At 40.8% G+C, this 16,553-nt stretch overlaps 1 protein-coding gene across 5 annotated transcripts in view; it reads left to right on the top strand.

Moving 5' to 3' along the window:
• The window catches only part of LOC307179631 (CUB and sushi domain-containing protein 1-like), a 958,766-nt gene that overhangs the window by 163,447 nt on the left and 778,766 nt on the right, over positions 1-16,553 (top strand). The window contains exon 1 of one of the 5 annotated variants that reach the window (XM_079909048.1): positions 12,836-12,949. The exons of the other annotated variants lie outside the window; for them this stretch is intronic. Coding sequence (XP_079765174.1) covers positions 12,844-12,949 — 106 coding nt within the window. The 5' untranslated portion in view covers positions 12,836-12,843. Of the gene's footprint in view, positions 1-12,835; positions 12,950-16,553 lie in introns of those variants that run through there. 5 annotated transcript variants of the gene reach the window in all.

Below are 16,553 nucleotides of genomic sequence, written 5' to 3'. Positions count from 1 at the left end.
GTCAGAGTGAGAAAGGTTAAATGATATATATGATCCAGGGGTGACAATCAAGAATGCTGGCAGACGTCTAAACTCAGATTCTCAACTCACTAGGCATCCTGGCTGTACTAGGCAAGGTCTTAGTCACCTAAAGATCAAGAAATGATTTATCACAGTAGATCACAGTACGAATGAGACCACACATTGGCAAAGTGCTTCATAATTTTCAAAGGACGTTTACCTGTTAGAAAAAGGAAAGCAGATTACATATAATTTAGAGGATATGCTAAATATATAAATGACAGAGAGAAGGAGGGAATGCAAAACACACATGTATTCTTGAACCACAATTTTAGAACTAGAAGGATCTCAGAAATTATCTCACTATTCAAATGAGTGAAGTAACATTCAGGAAAAAATAAGCATCAGAGCAAAATCATGTCTATACCTAAATTATATTCCAGTTTAATAAATTATCAGTTTGATAGTTGGTTACTTTAAACAGTCTTCCAACGTGAGCACCTTTGTTACAAAGCTTGTTTCCTCCTTAATCCTACATTTTCCCCAGATGCAAAGTTACTTTGTGTGTGTTTATCAGGAAGCAGAAATCTATCTCTTTTAATTGTTAATGGTGGTATTTTAAGTGGCTTATTTTTGAGAGAGGCACATCTGGAGAAAGATTGTTTACACAGTGTATTTGATCCCGAGGTGGCTTCTGTATTTGTCAAAGGTATCAGATATATTACTATGTTAAATTTCCTAGGAACAGACTATGGCATGAAAACATTAAAAAAATGCTAAAACTATATTTTTGAAAGTTCCCATGTATTTCACAAAGCACTGACATCGATATAATATATGCACACATTATTGGCTCTGTATTTTGATCAACAAAAATTCTTTGTAATATTGTCCGTCTGTCCCTCCCCCGCATCTTTCCTCCTTTCCTCCTTCGTTCCTTTCTTCAAAAGCCTAACTTTCTAACTTCCTCCCTCCCGTTCTTGCCTCCCTCTTTCTCTATCTCCCTCCCACCCTGCTTTGCATCTTTTTTTTCTGCTGGTAATGTAAAGTAAGTCAGGAATTCCTTCTTACATTAAATTAAAAAATCACATTTACACTGAAAACAGTCTGGGATTGGCAGTTTATCCAGTAATTGCACAAAAGATGAGTGATATGCCTTCTTAAAATACTTTAATCAAAATGGTTGATTTTGTTATCTATTTTTAATCTCGGACTCTCCCACCCTTAGACCTTCTTACTTTCTTCAGTTATTAACTGCTTCTGTTATGTTAGTTTTCTAGCGTCAGTGGTGAGATTCACATTCCAAGAACCATAGAAGATGTATTTTAACTCATCCAGTTAAATATGGTCTAAGTTAAATGGAAATTAACTTATTATTTACTTCTACTCACAATACAGGTGTTTTTAATTCTGAATTGTAAAGGAAATATTTTTTCATCATTCTAGGAATAAGGTTTACTGTAGAATAAATAACTAAGTAACCATGAAATAAAACACATCTCCTATTCCTATTTTATTGGTGTTTATGAGATGTAGCTTTCCAATATGTGATCACAGTTGAATTTCTGGCTCAAGATGCGTTGCCTTGGACATAGGAAGTGTTCAGTAAAGACTTGAGTTGTGTGAGTGGCTGTGCTTTGTGGAGGTTAGTGTGGCCAGCTACTTGCCCAAGCAGTTTACACAGTGCTCTCCTATTATCCTTACAACTAGCCTACAGCACAGATATGATGATGGCAGCTGGGGTATCCTATGAGGAGACTTTGCTCCAAGACAGAACACTGACTGGCGAAACAGAGGACTCAAAACACCTGATAATATTCTATGATAAAAAATTATGTCAGTATTTCAAAAGGTTCCTAGAATACGCATCAGCAGAAAAGTCAGAAACGAGCCTAACTTCATTCCACTAATTTTTTAAATTTAATTTTTATTTTATATTGGGGTATAGTTGATTGTGTTAGTTTCAGGTGTACAGCAAAGTGGTTCAGTTATACACATACATATATCCATTATTTTTCAGATTCTTTTCCCACATAGGTTATTGCAGAATGTTGAGTAGAGTTCCCTGTGCTATACAGTAGGTCCTTGTTGATTAACTATTTTATATATAGTAGTGAGTATATTTTAATCCCAACACTGATTTTTTTTTTTGTTTTTATTTTGAATTAAATTGGATGGCAGTCAGGAGACATAGAACTTTTCAGTAATTAGGATCTATAAAGGAACCAATTGAAAAATATATTGTAAATAAAACCACTGAGATTGAGTCTAACTTGTTCCAGATAAAGTTCTGGTCTAGTGAGATTCAGAATCAAATTTCACCCCAGGGCTGCCTGGCCCCTAAACCTACTTTCCTTCTGTCATGCAACATCCCTTCATAGAAGAGAGACAAGAGCTAATATATATTGAATATTAATAACATGTTGATTAAATTATTAGTGGTCAATAGTAAATCCAACCTAGTTTATATTTCAAAGGTCTTTTCCATGAATTCTCCATTGTATCATAAGGGGATAAATTCCATTAATGCTTTTCTAGGGAATTAGTTTTGAGTAAGCCATAAGCTATAATTTTGGATTCAAAAGTTTGAAATTTATCATTACCTTGAATGTGGCCAGGGTCATGTTAATGTACATGAATAATTAGCTAACATTAGTGAATAGTCTATGTTATAGTAGAAAGTCATTACACACATGATCTTTAAATGAGACTGAGAAAACACACCTTTCTATAATATATGACTTTTACATGCATATGAGATCACAATCATTCTTTATTGAATTGGAACCAGCATAGGAGAAAGCAAAATGATACCTGGTGGCTTTAGAGCTGTCTCTAAAAACATAAGGATTCTGAAAACGGAATTTATTGCATAAGCCCACATTAAGATCACTTGATACTTCCTCTCTCCGCTAGTTGATGTCACGCAATTTGCAAACACATGGATCTTATTTTTGTACCTTGAGGGACGTATTATATGTTTCAAGAACTAAGTATAGTGAAAGTTTCAGCCTCCGTATGAAATCACAGATTTTCATATATCTGGAAGCAAGGACAAATATAACAATAGAAGTTTATTCAAACATTAAGTTTTATCTTTGCAAGAGAATATCAAAAATAAGGAGATAATCCTTTCACAGTAGAATAAGGCCTTTCAGAGTTATCAGAAGCAGGGAAGTCTATGCTTAGAAACATAAATATAGACATTATGAATTAAGTATGAGAAAAACTATTGAGTATCACATAGTATCACTTATATGTGGAATCTAAAAAAAATGATGCAAGTGAACTTATTTACAAAACAGAAATAGACTCACAGACAAATTTATGGTTACCAGAAGGGAAAGGTGGGGTGGGGATAAATTGGGAATTTGGGATTAACAGATACACATTACTATATATAAAAGTAGATAGACAACAAGGACCTATTGTGTAGCACAGGGAACTGTATTCAATATCTTGTAATAATCTATAAGGAAAAGAATCTGAGAAAGATGATTGCTATACATCTGAATCAATGTAAATCAACTATACATCAATTTAAAAATTTAAAAAAGAAAAAATTAATACAAAAAAAAGAGAAACTATTGTGAATGCTTTTAAACTAATTGTGATTTGACGATTATAAAAGTCATATATTATAGAAAGGCGCATTTCTCAGTCTCATTTAAAAATCCTGTGTGTAAGGATTTTCTACTATAAAATGGGCTGTTTACTAATTTGAAGATTATAATCTCTCCAACTGCTTGGAAGTTCACCATGTAGCTCTGTCTTCATAAATACTGTCTTGTTTTTATTGTTTTACTTTTGTTGTGTGTTTTCTTTGGGGGAGATGGCAAATATGGAAACGTGAATCCCTCCGGCTAACTTACCTCTGGGGATGTTCCTCACCACTCTTGCACACATGTAACACAATCGTGCATGCATTTTGGCGGTTCCTAGTTAGATGTCTGGTGGGAGGGCAAGGGCAAGAGGGTGACTTGAAGTCCTGGCTGCAGCAGGGCAGGGGGAAGGAGATGAGAGAGCACTCCCTCGAGCCATCTGGACACTGGTGCTGAAAGAGCATCTTATATTTCAGCCTAGGGGTCTGCATGGGTTCCTTTGTGCTACTGCCCTTAGGTCCTGAGATTCCTCTAGCTCTTCTCCACGCTGTGTGCAGACTGATGGAGTTCCCTAGTGTCAGTGAGCTCACGCTGGGCGTGGACCTCCGTGCATCCCTGCACTTTGCAAACACGATTGTCCGTGATATGTCCAGACCGTGGAAACCAACTGCCAAGCCCTGCTTCACTTGTAGACTCAGTAAATGTGGAAGGAAGAGATGAGAAAATAAAACAAAAATATAGAAATTACCTTGAGTAGTTGTAGGAATACTGTCTTGCAATAGCCCACATACGTAAGATCACAAAACATACTGGTCTTGCCAAGTCTAGATAAACCAAACAAATCATCCTATCCTGTATCCTAGAAAAGAGTAACTCCATTATTCTCCTATTTTATTCCCAGATTTTAAACATTTTCTTCCTATTTTTTTCCCTTTTTTCTCCTGTTTTTGGCTCGCATAATTTCTGTATTTTTCCTACAACTAGTGCCAAATGGTGAGGTGTGTAGGCTAACTTGTGTCTAAGAACATCACCGCCTCATTAGACAGTCTATGAACCTCGGGGCAGAGTGAGCTGGGTTTCAAAATCCTGAATGTGGCAAAGCACGGATCCAGCCCCTCCCCTCCAGGGACGTTTGCGATAAGAAGTGAATTAGTAAAAAAAAAAGATTTCTTTCTAGCCTAGTAATTGCATTCTCTCAGAATTGCATTAAGGACTCCTTTCCATTAAAAAAGAAAATACCAAATGAAAAAGTCATCAGATGCTCTGAGGTCCGTTCAGTGCTGCCTGGCTGAGATAGGACCCAGGAAAAGGTGTGTGTTTCATCCGCATCTGCCGGCTTCCGGGTTCTGGCAGAGGCAGCCATCTAAGGCTCTCCCTCCTCTGCTTCCATCCCCTTAATCCGTGTGACTTCATACTTTATTTTGAAATTGAAGATGACTTGGAAAAGCTGCCAAATAATATCTCAGTCCCAAGGTGGTTACAGTCAGGTGTAGCGGAGAGATGAACAGAACCGGACAAAGGGCACAGACCACCCGGGACAGGACATTTACATATTTAAGGGAAGAGAGATGAAATGTGCACGTGCATTTTTTTCTCATGGGTTTATAATTACAGATTATTTTTTGCTTCATTCCTTTTGCTTTTTATTTAAGGGTCTGTCAGATGGTGAACTTGAGACATCAGAGACATAAAACTGAACTCGAACAGTTTTGCTTCTCATTAACTAAGGAAAGGAGGCTGATTAAAAACCAAAAAAAAAAAAAAAAAATTAAAAGACTGTTTTGAGAGCAGTTTTAGGTTTACAACAAAACAGAGAAAAAGTAGAGCGATTTCCCTTCTACCTCCTGCCTCCACACATGCAAAGGAGGCTGATTTTTAAGTCCGAATCAAGAGGTTTCAGATGGTGTGGTTTCTATTTGACTGGTTCAAAATGTGGACTCTGAACGTTAGTGCTGAGAACTACTGTTGAGGTTTTCCAGCCGACTGCCTGCTCTGCCCCCGGCACGCCCTCCCCTTTGCCCAGCAGTCCTGCCTGTATCCACCTCCCACGGCCCCTCCCACCAGTCCTGGTGTGAGGCCTGACAGAGGTTATTCATGTTGAATTTTCCATTCTGTATTAAAAGTAATTTTATAGCAAACGAAAAGGATATTCTTAATTTCTGCCATCCAAATCCACTGTTATTTCACCTATTTTTTTCCAAACCTTTTTTTATAGTAGAGAAAAATTAGAAACACTAATGGAGTGTGTGCATGTGTGCGTGTGTGTGTGTGTGTTTAAGAGCGTGTGTCCCATTTTTATAACTGGATGTATAATTTTTTTACCAATCCAAGTTTGTTGACTATTTGGGTGGTTTTCTACAGGGATTAAGTATATGTAATGCTGGAAAGAACATCTTTGTCCAAGTCTCTTTTTGCGTATTGTCACATTTTTTTGACTTGTATATATTCCTAGAAATAGAATTTCCAGGTTAAAATGTACAGACGCTGGATGGATAATGCCAGATTCTTCAAGAAATGTTAGACTGCTTTATTCACCCCAAAGCAGTGAAAATAAAGTCCTGTTTCCTGATAGCTGTGTGAGTGCTCAGAAATTATCTTTCAAAGAAATTATATAATCTAGCAGGCATAACATTATACCTCATTGTTTTCATGTGTATTTCTTTATAAATTAGTTGAATATCTTTCATAGACTTATTAACCGATTTATCATTCCTTTTATGAATTGTTCAGTTACACCGTTTTTATCACTTGCCATTTTATGAATGCAATGTTTATCTTCTTTATGTATGTATTGATTTGTCTAGACCCCATGGGGATGCCCTCCCACCTGACCCCTGTCCTCAGCAGCCTGCCTTGTTGCCTCTCCTTGGGGAACCGCCTGGAAACCAGAGGAGGGAGGTGACAGGAGAGGGTGTGGAGTTGCAGAGGCAGGGGCAGAAGGGAGGAGGGTGGATTTGGGAGCAGAGCAAGAACCTCCAGCACAGAGGCCTCCTGGGTCTCCTTGTCTCAGCATCACCTCCATCTAGGCACTGTATTTATGGTATTTGAGATTGACAGAGCTTATGTATAATTTTAGGCAGCCAGAATGATTAATATGTTTCCTCCCAGCTTCTAGTTTTGAAGTTTCGCTAATGAGGTCTTTATCAGCAGGGTACTGCATAAATATTAATGTATATAAGTTTCTAGTACTTTAAAACAATGGATTGTTTCTGGAAATCATTTTGGTGTATGCGATAATGGGTATATTTTTTTTCTCCAAAAACTTTTGCCAGGCTTTAGAATCATTTTTTATTCAAAATCCACTTCCACACGCTTACTCTGTTGTCCATTTGAGTCCCTCCACCCTGTACCTGCCTCCCTGACGATCCTAAATCGTCTGTTAAAATACCAGCCCTAAGCTGTTTTCAGTTTTGTTGCTTTTAATACAAGGTCTCTCTTGTCTTTTACACAAAGTCTCTCATGTCTTTTACAAAATTCCTGCTTTTAAAATTAGAAAAAAAAATTTAGTTATTAAAAACATACTTTGAGATTTTGATGGGAATGACTTTGAATTCATAGATTCGTTCGGGAAAATCGTCATCTGGGAAAATGTCTGCATCTTCATTTACTCAGACCTTCCATTCACCCCAGGATGACTTGCTACCTGTTTCAGATCTGGTTTTCTTCAGAGCAATAAGTAAATGTTTTTACAGGTTTTTCACTTGGTAATTTATAATTCTTGTTATATGAAGGGGAATTTTTACATTTTTGATGATTATTCTTGATGTTTCTGAAATCTGTTTATTTTATACATTTATTGTGTACCTCTCACACTTTAAGGACATCTTTTTATACTTAGTGATTTTCAAAGGAAGCAGTCCTGTTATCTGCAAATAATGTCGTGATATCTATAGGTTCTTTTATAATCTTTCAGTCTGTTTGTCTCTCTCAGTGCATTGGAATGGTACTTATATTTTGGCTTTGAAGTGACACTTTGATTCCCCTATTCTAGACAGAACTCAGTTCTGTAGATATATTTACTGTGTCTGGCTTTATGGAAGGTGTACCCTTGGCTGGTTCATAGTCAAGTGTAGTACAGTTATTTTAAGAAATAACTTTCAGGGGCTTCCCTGGTGGCGCAGTGGTTGCGAGTCTGCCTGCCGATGCAGGGGACACGTGTTCGTGTCCCGGTCCGGGAAGATCCCACATGCCGCGGAGCGGCTGGGCCCGTGAGCCATGGCCGCTGAGCCTGCGCGTCGGGAGCCTGTGCTCCGCAACGGGAGAGGCCACAACAGTGAGAGGCCCGCATACCGCAAAAAAAAAAAAAAAAAAAAAAAAAAAAAAAAAGAAATAACTTTCAAACTACAGCCACCATAGCAAATGGTATTTATGTGAGGTGATGGATGTTCTCACTAACCTAACTGTGGTAATAATCTCCAAATATATGTGTGTATCAAATCGTCACCTTGGACACCTTAAGCTTACACAGTGTTATATTTCAATTATAACATTATCTCAATATAATGATCTCAAGAAAGCTGGAAAGATAGTTTTAAACTAAGTTAAAGCTTAACATGCCTGATAAGGAAAGGATGGAACTTCATCTCCTTCATGAAGTTCTGTCCTAATTGTGTGGATTTCAGTAAGTCGCCTGTCCTGAGCTTCACTTTCCACTGGCTTTGCTCATTCCATCTTCTGACCACTCCAGTGGCCTATGGATTCGGCCCTAGTCCCAGCCTCACTCCACGCCAGTGTCCGTGGACAGAGGGTTGTTTCTAACAAAGTAATCTGAGTCTGTTACTTCTCTCTTTAGATTTGCCTGGCAACCCTGCCCTTGGCTTAGAAGATAAGATGTAGAATACTTAGGAAAGCATCACAAAATCCTTGTGTTGGGCGGTGGGACCTCTCTAACCTGCCCCCAACCAGCAACATTCTTAGACCTCACATTTCCATAGCCTTCTAGACACCTGACCACCCGGCTTGTATCAAAAAAAAAAAAAAAAAAAGTGGGAATTCCCTGGTGGCACAGTGGTTAAGAATCCACCTGCCAATTCAGGGGACATGGGTTCGAGCCCTGGTCCGGGAAGATCCCACATGCCGCAGAGCAACTAAGCCCGTGCGCCACAACCACTGAGCCTGCGCTCTAGAGCCCGCGAACCACAACTACTGAGCCCGCGCACTACAACTACTGAAGCCCGTGCGCCTAGAGCCCGTGCTCCGCAACGAGAAGCCACTGCAGTGAGAAGCCTGCGCACTGCAACGAAGGGTAGCCCCCGCTCGCCGCAACTAGAGAAAGCCCGCGTGCAGCAACGAAGACCCAGGGCAGCCAAAAATAAATAAATAAATATAAAATAAATAAAAATGCACTGGACAAGTTAAACAGGTGAGCAGACTTTGTTCAGGATGACTGCAATAGAAGAGAGAGCTGAACTCAGCTCCCCTGAAACAAAGGAAAAGCTCTGGGGGACCAGGAGCGGGTGGGCCGAGCACGTTGAATAGTTCCTGAGTTTGCAGATGTTTTCCTTGGCTATTAGACTTTCTGTGTTTGCTCATTGGTGCCCATCAAGGTTAAGGACTCCCCTTCCGTAGAGACTGGGAGCTAGAGGAGCTGTCATCTCTGATAGCGGCATTTCAAAGGGGCAGCTCCAGGGTCCTAGAGAAAGACCCTCCTGCATGGTAAAATTGGCAAGAGTCTCTTTAAAGAGATTGACATGCAGGGTTGGCCAAAAAGTTAGTTTGGGTTTGTCCAGAACATCTTACGGAAAAACCCAAACGAACTTTTTGGCAGACCCGATACATCTCAAAGAGGCAGGGGAAAAATTTGCAATGAGTTTTAAAAGTAAATGCTGTTCAAAAAATCAGGGGAGGGGGCTTCTCTGGTGGCACAGTGGTTAAGAATCCACCTGCCAATGCAGGGGACGCGGGTTCGAGCCCTGGTCCGGGAAGATCCCACATGCCGTGGAGCAGCTAAGCCTGTGCGCCACAACTACTGAGCCCACGAGCCACAACTACTGAAGCCTGTGTGCCTAGAGCCCGTGCTCCACAACAAGAGAAGCCACTGCAGTGAGAAGCCCGCGCACCGCAACGAAGAGCAGCCCCCACTCGCTGCAACCAGAGGAAGCCCACGCACAGCAACGAAGACCCAACGCAGCCAGAAATAAAAATGAAAAATAAATAAATTTATTTAAAAAAAAAAAGAAAGCAGGGGAGGAGTGAGGGTAGAGGCCTAGAGTCAGGAGACGTCTGTCTGAAGTTCAGTCTCGCCACGGGCACTGGTGAGGCCACCTCGAGCCCCTGCTCTGCTGCTTGTCTGACCCGCCCTCTGCTGAGTCACCCGCTCACCCATCCCTCTGAGCCTCGGAGAAAATGAGGCTGTTGCTCTCTCCATACACTGGAACATCCTTATCAAATAAGCACATCTTACCTTTGGAGGCTCAGTGGCTCTCCTGGTGAGTGTTCTAATTTATATACCTGAAGTCTAGCCTTGACTATATATATATATGTTGTTGGTTTGTTTTAAGAAAAATTGGAGAGACTTATAAGAAATATCACAGCATCAGGTCGTGATTGCTTTCAAAAGCCTTGCATATATCCCTTAGTGGCAATATTTTCAGTCTACCTTAACAGGAGAGCATCTTCTCAGGGTTACATTTATAGCTCATTTGTGCTTAATTTGAGGAGCGCCCTGCTCGGTGCAGTACTTAGCATGATGTATGAATTGTACCCTGTGTACCTGCAGGCGTGTGTGAGGACCCAGGTAACCGGAAAACACTGGAGGATGCGCTAGGGCACCTCCCTGCCTGGAATTGCTGGTCTCAGTTCCACACAGATCATTAGTTTCTCTGTATCATTTAGTCTAGAAATTCTTGTCAGGGAAGCAAATGTGTATGGTTGCTCTCAAATAAACAGAAAATTTAAATATTGCTTAGAAAGCGGAGGCACCAGTAAACCCCGACAGCTGTTCTGTGTGGACTTGATTGAAGGTGTCAGGAGGTGAGATGGTGAAGCCATTTGAACATGGCAAAATGCATCTCCTTATTTTCACATGATATATTTTCCCAGCGGAAAATAGATGCCTCAGTCAGGCCCCCAAACATGAAGAAATACGAATTAGCAATTGTCGCCTAGTGTGTTGCATTTAATTGTTAGTGACTAGTCATCACTCAGTGCTCAAGGACTTTAAAGGTTAAAGAAGCTGGTGCTGTAAGCACATTGTTTTCTTATGTGCTGCCGTATTTCTAAGATAACAGGAAAAGTTTGTATACTATTACCTACATAATATTTTCCATTTGAATGTTTATGTGCCAAGTTATCCAGTGGCCAAAGTACATATCTGTAAGGAATGCACATCCCTTTTTAATCACAGGGTGGTCTATATGGACTTCAGTGTACTGACAAAGGACATAAAAAACAAGTGGACAGTGAAGGTTGGCTGGAGAGCGCTATTAAAATTCAGCCTGGGGACTGCTTGGTTTCCTTAAACATTGCAGATGCTGCTGGAAGGCCAGGCACTGAGAGACAGGACATCCTGTACGAAAGGGCATTTGGGTAATTGAAGACAGCTTCTTGACGGCACTTCCCAGAATTGTTCCTTGTGGTTCTGAACCATTGATTATAAATTGAGCCTTCCATATAATTACGGAAGATTAGGGGGAAGTTGTGTAAAGAGTGTGGTAAGGGACTCTACTCAACATTCCCTGCGTGGCAGGGCTGGCAACTGTAAGTGTGGTGCCCTGTCTGAGTCGGCGTGCCAACACATGTAGCAACAAGGGCACGGTTAGGAATGGAGAGAAAATTCCAGACAGTGAATGAGGCCAAAGCCAGATAGATTTGACGTCCCGCCATTGAACTCAATGTGCAAAAACTAAACGTATCTGGAAGTAAACTTGACTGATAACTTTTTTTTGCTAAGTTAATAACCAATTTAACAACAAAACTAGAGAAGTACAGAGATAGACAATTATAGACAGTCTTAATTATTAACATAGATGGAAGAGTCCTAAAATATTAACAAATCAAGCCCAATAGTATATTTTTTAAATTACATCATAATCATTTGGGGTTCAGTCCAAGATGCAAAGAAAATTCAACATCAGAATCTATTAAGGTATAATCCACATTAATGAAATAAAGACGGAAAACCTCGGAAGGTGCAGACCAGTCATTTGTTAAAGTTAAACTGAGTGATAATTTTTTTTAAAATACGAATTGCTTGTTGGAAGTGGGCTAGTATGTTATGGATGTAATTTTAAGAAGTTGAGAGCTCTTGGGGACCATGAGTTTTATTTATGGGGGCGGCAGGCAGTTGAGAGGCTTTTGCATGTTTTCTTGATGTGTTATTTTTCTCATCATACATTTAATATCTAGTTCAGTGCCTGGCTAGTTGTGTTAGTTTCGTAAATACCTATGCAAGAGAAAGAAGAAAGAGAAAGAAAAGAAAGGAGAGAAAGAAAGGAAAAGAAAAGAGAGAAAGAGAAAGAAAAAAAAGGAAAGAAGGCAGGAAGGGAGGGAGGGAAAGGAAGGAAGGAAGAAAGGAAGGGAGGGAGGGAGGAGAGGGGATTCTGTTAGGAAATACAGAGGAAGAGATCTCCAGAAAGAAAGATAAAATTAAAACCAGGACCATCGGTTTTGGCTGAGAATGTCACCAATCTCGTGGTGTGATGGTGTTCATGAATAACCTTTAAGGCCCACGGTGTGAAGAACCCTTATGTAAACACACTTGTATAAAGAACAAGAAAGGAACTAAGTTAAGCCGCCTTTGAAAATAAAATAAGTCGACTCTTGCTGAATGCAAGCGTAAAAGAATAATAATAGAAAATAAAGATAGAAGGTGTATCCATTAGACTTTTCTAGGTCAACATGAAAGAAAATGCCACCAAATTTGGATTAAAGTCAAAGTAAATTTTTTTAGCCCGAGAAACTACTGAGATGAGGGAAGCTCGGACTCCAGGAATTCCTTGAGCCATTGGCTCCTGGGATGACAGCGGGATTGGCTCCTCTTCCCTTTCTGATCTAACCTCTTCTGTGTCGGTCCCCTTTGTAGATGAGTTCAACCCTTATGTTGGTAATGGGTGTACAGGCCCAGTTCTAGATTCCGTCAGGTTAATTTCTAGCAGAAAAGAGAGACAGTATTTTTCCAGTGGTTCCTACACAAGCTGGCAGATTTGGTTGGTAGTTCTTCCTTGAACCCAACACTATGGGGAGGGAATTTGGTTCAGTCTTTAGTTAGTTCAAGGTGACATGCTTCACTTACAGACAAGGGATGGAGTCCCACCCAAAACACATGAGCTTCGGGAGATGCTGGGGCCAGATTCCCATAAAGAACATTGGACTGCATCCCCGGAAGAAGGAAGAAGAAATGCAAAGAGGTAAGACAGTAGACCTCTACACTAAGAGGTGTAAGAGATCTCCATGCAAATGAGGCAGGCTTCCTGAGGGCCCGTAGCCAGGGAAGAGGGGGCCATCAGGAACCCGGGCAAGTGCTCACCACTCAGCATCCTTCTTTTCTTCCACCTTTCTTTGCCTGTACATCCAGTGGCCCTTCATCTCTGTGAGATCTATGTGCTTTTTCCTTTCTCTCGTGAGCTCTCTCTTAATCTCTCTCTGCTGTCCCTCTTTCACTCTCCTGCTCTGTGTATCTGCATCTCCTTAACTCCAACCACATAAAAACAGGTGAGCAGAGACTTTCTTATTGCCAATTTCTGGTAAATTCACCCGTTGGTGGTGGAGCACGGGGTAAACGTCGCTCTAGGGAAGACGTACCTGTCTTTTGGGAGTACTTCCTCCCCAAAGAATGATAGTGATGAGTTGTAGAGATGAACTGGAGTGCATGCATGCATGTGCGTGTGTGGTTAGGAGAGACTGGTCTCCTTCAGGTACTGTGAAGAAGTGATTGCTCATCTCAGTTTGACCCAAACAGCATTATGGTCAATGTCTTGTAGAATTGATTAAATCGAATCCTTTTGGGCTAAAGAGTTTGCTGACATTTAACTAAACATGTTCATGGGTTGCTTCAGGATGATCACTTAAGATTTTAAAACTTGTTTCAAATTGTATCTAAAAGTAAAATGCCCCATCTTCCCAGCTCGATCTTTCAGAGGTAATTGTGTATCACGTGCACAAAGCTGCTGTCTTTCTGTGCAGGATCTGTGTAAGGACAGGGGTCCAGCTGAAAGCTACAGCCCTAACCGGCTTCCCTGGGGCATTACAATTCATGGAGAACGATATGCCCCGTATGCATTCTGCTTATGGGACTGAGGGCATGGATGTGATCCCAATTTTCCTTTCTGATACTTGAGATGTATGTGGCAATACATTTAAAATCCAATTTAAATCTTTTTTTTTTTTTTTTGCGGTACGCGGGCCTCTCACTGCTGCAGCCCCTCCCGTTGCGGAGCACAAGCTCCGGACGCGCAGGCCCAGCGGCCATGGCTCACGGGCCCAGCGGCTCCGCGGCATGTGGGATCTTCCCGGACCGGGGCACGAACCCGCGTCCCCCACATCGGCAGGCGGACTCCCAACCACCGCGCCACCAGGGAAGCCCCCCAATTTAAATCTTAAGTCTCTACCTTTAGATTCTGGATGACCTACCATATTGGTCTCAGAAACTGACCTGAACCTCTCACTTGAAATGTACCAGATCACAGCATCTTGTTGCTTTGCTTTCTCTCTCATTCCTACCACTGATATTTGAAGCAGAGCAAAAGAGAACTTTATCTATCATAGGAGTCCTTCTCTTTCTTCCCCAGTCACCTCCAAAGTCCACGCCTTCTGGACTCTCTCCATGATTGAGTGTCACTGCTTGTTTTAAGGTGGTGGCTATGTGCTGAAGATGAGGTCATTGAGTCTGCGGTTCAGGCAGGACTCAGGTATGTGCTGGTGGCCACAGCCCTGACTGTGATGCTAAGTAGGGAAGGCTCGCAGGGGACAGCAATACTGCAGTCATATTCTGGATGGTCCTTCTGGAGGTCAGGTTTTACTTAATGCAGTGATACCACATATCTTTATTTATTGGGCATTACTCTTCCACTTGGATATTTACTTTGTTATGCCCTATGTTTCAAGTTCAGTGGGGCAACAAGTAAACTGAAAACTGTTGTTAAAATTCAAGCTTAAATCTTCCCAACCTAGGATATTCTTACTAAGTTGAACCATGTGTACTTGCCGTATTGGTTGGTCAAGCACAGGCAAGTATTGACTTTTTTATACAATGTATCTTAATGTTCTCCCACAAAATTCCTGTGGTATTTTTGTTCCTAGAATGATCTGGAGTCTTCCTCAGTATAACTTGACCTCTGACAGGTTATACACTGAAAGAAGGTTGACAGCACTTTCAGGGTATATCTTTAGGGTACGTTTTTCTCTGGCAGAGAAGATCTGAGAGCTACTGTTGCATTTTGCTACTTGGCCAGGAATGAAAGATAAAGGAATGCTAAAAGGCATTGTGATATTTAGATTTAGATTTATTTACAGTAAATAAAATAGCAAGGACCCAAATGGTACCTCTTTCCAAATTAAGATTTAAAGAGTGAGCATAATTACTTTTAAAATAATGCTCTATATGAATAATGTTTTTGGCATTACCAGGCAATCTTTATCTAAAATTATACAAGACCATCAGTAAATAAATTTTAGAATGTTGTCAATTTTGGGACCCAGCTAGTATGCCAGAATTCAGCAGTACAACACAAACAAGCTATTATTGGACTGAGGAAAATAGTTGCTTCCCAAACTCAGGGAGCTACGCTGTGAGTAAAGTCCCTTGTGGTAGATTCTGGATAAATCAGAATCATCTGGGAGAGATGGGATTAGCATCTCTCGAATGGAAACCAGCTGCCAGGCGTTTAAATGTGTCATTTCGTAAGCTCTATAAATACACATTAATATCAACTTCAGACCTAAGAATATGGGTAAAAAGGGTCCAAGGCAAGACAACTACAAAGAAAGAGAGCAAAGATTCATGCTTAATCGGTGGTTACGCACTTCGCGGTGGATGTTGGGTATCATAAGGCCCAGGGCAAAACGCCATCATAACTAAGTCATCTTCATCTGCGAAAAAAAGTGACCTGATAGATTTATGAACATTCACTTTGTACCAAGCATTAATCTAAGCACATTACACGTTATTTCATTTTTCAATGAATTCTTAGAAGAATCCTGTGAGGTAGTTTTCTTATGGTCACCTTTGCTATAGATGGGGATTCTAAGGTGCCAGGAAATTAAATAAACAATGTGCAGAGCAAGGAATCAGATCCAGGCCGCTGGACCCCAGGGGTGCTCCCCCAGCCCTTCCATTTCCCTGCCTTCTCTTCTCAGTTTACATACGTAAACCCTTAACCAGAGTCTGTCCTTGTTAGATTCTGCCAATCCCCACACTTGGAAACTCCAGGTCAGTGCTGGCCCTGAAATCAGGAAAGAGGCAGGGAGAATTTCTTCGGTACACTTCACAAAATGTACAGACATTTCAAACACAACTGTCATCTTAAGTCAAACACGGTATTTCCCTCTTTAAAGTGGAGGAAGCTGGGGTCCAGTATCGCTATGGCCCTCAGGAACCTCTAGGGTGAGACCTTGGCTTTCTCTCCTCCATTCTGTGGTGACCACTTTAATAGGAGCCAGGACGGTCAAGTTCTGCTTGGTCCGTTCTCCTATTTCTGGTGACATCGGTGTCTCATCAAATTAGAAAATACTGCAGCAAGTCAACAGAGGTTTCATGAGTAGATGCGAAGATGGAATACGGCAAGATTTTATTATTTTTGCTAGTTAAACCACACCATTTAGTCAATGGTAATGTTTCATGGAATTTTCAACATTGTCATCTTTTTAATTTTAATAACATTAGGAAAACAAGTGGGGCATCACCATAGGCAGGTGTGTGGCTTTAACAGTATACAAAAGGCATCACCTTAAAAAGAATTAAGATAAAAGCATCTCTCAAATCGAGTACAGTCTAAGCTATTTTTTTCTGCTATC

Source organism: Stenella coeruleoalba (genome assembly GCF_951394435.1).
Source record: "Stenella coeruleoalba genome assembly, chromosome: 21".
Classification (NCBI taxonomy): domain Eukaryota; kingdom Metazoa; phylum Chordata; class Mammalia; order Artiodactyla; family Delphinidae; genus Stenella; species Stenella coeruleoalba.
Note: the sequence above shows the minus strand (reverse complement) of the source record. Positions and strands in the feature narration are given on the sequence as shown.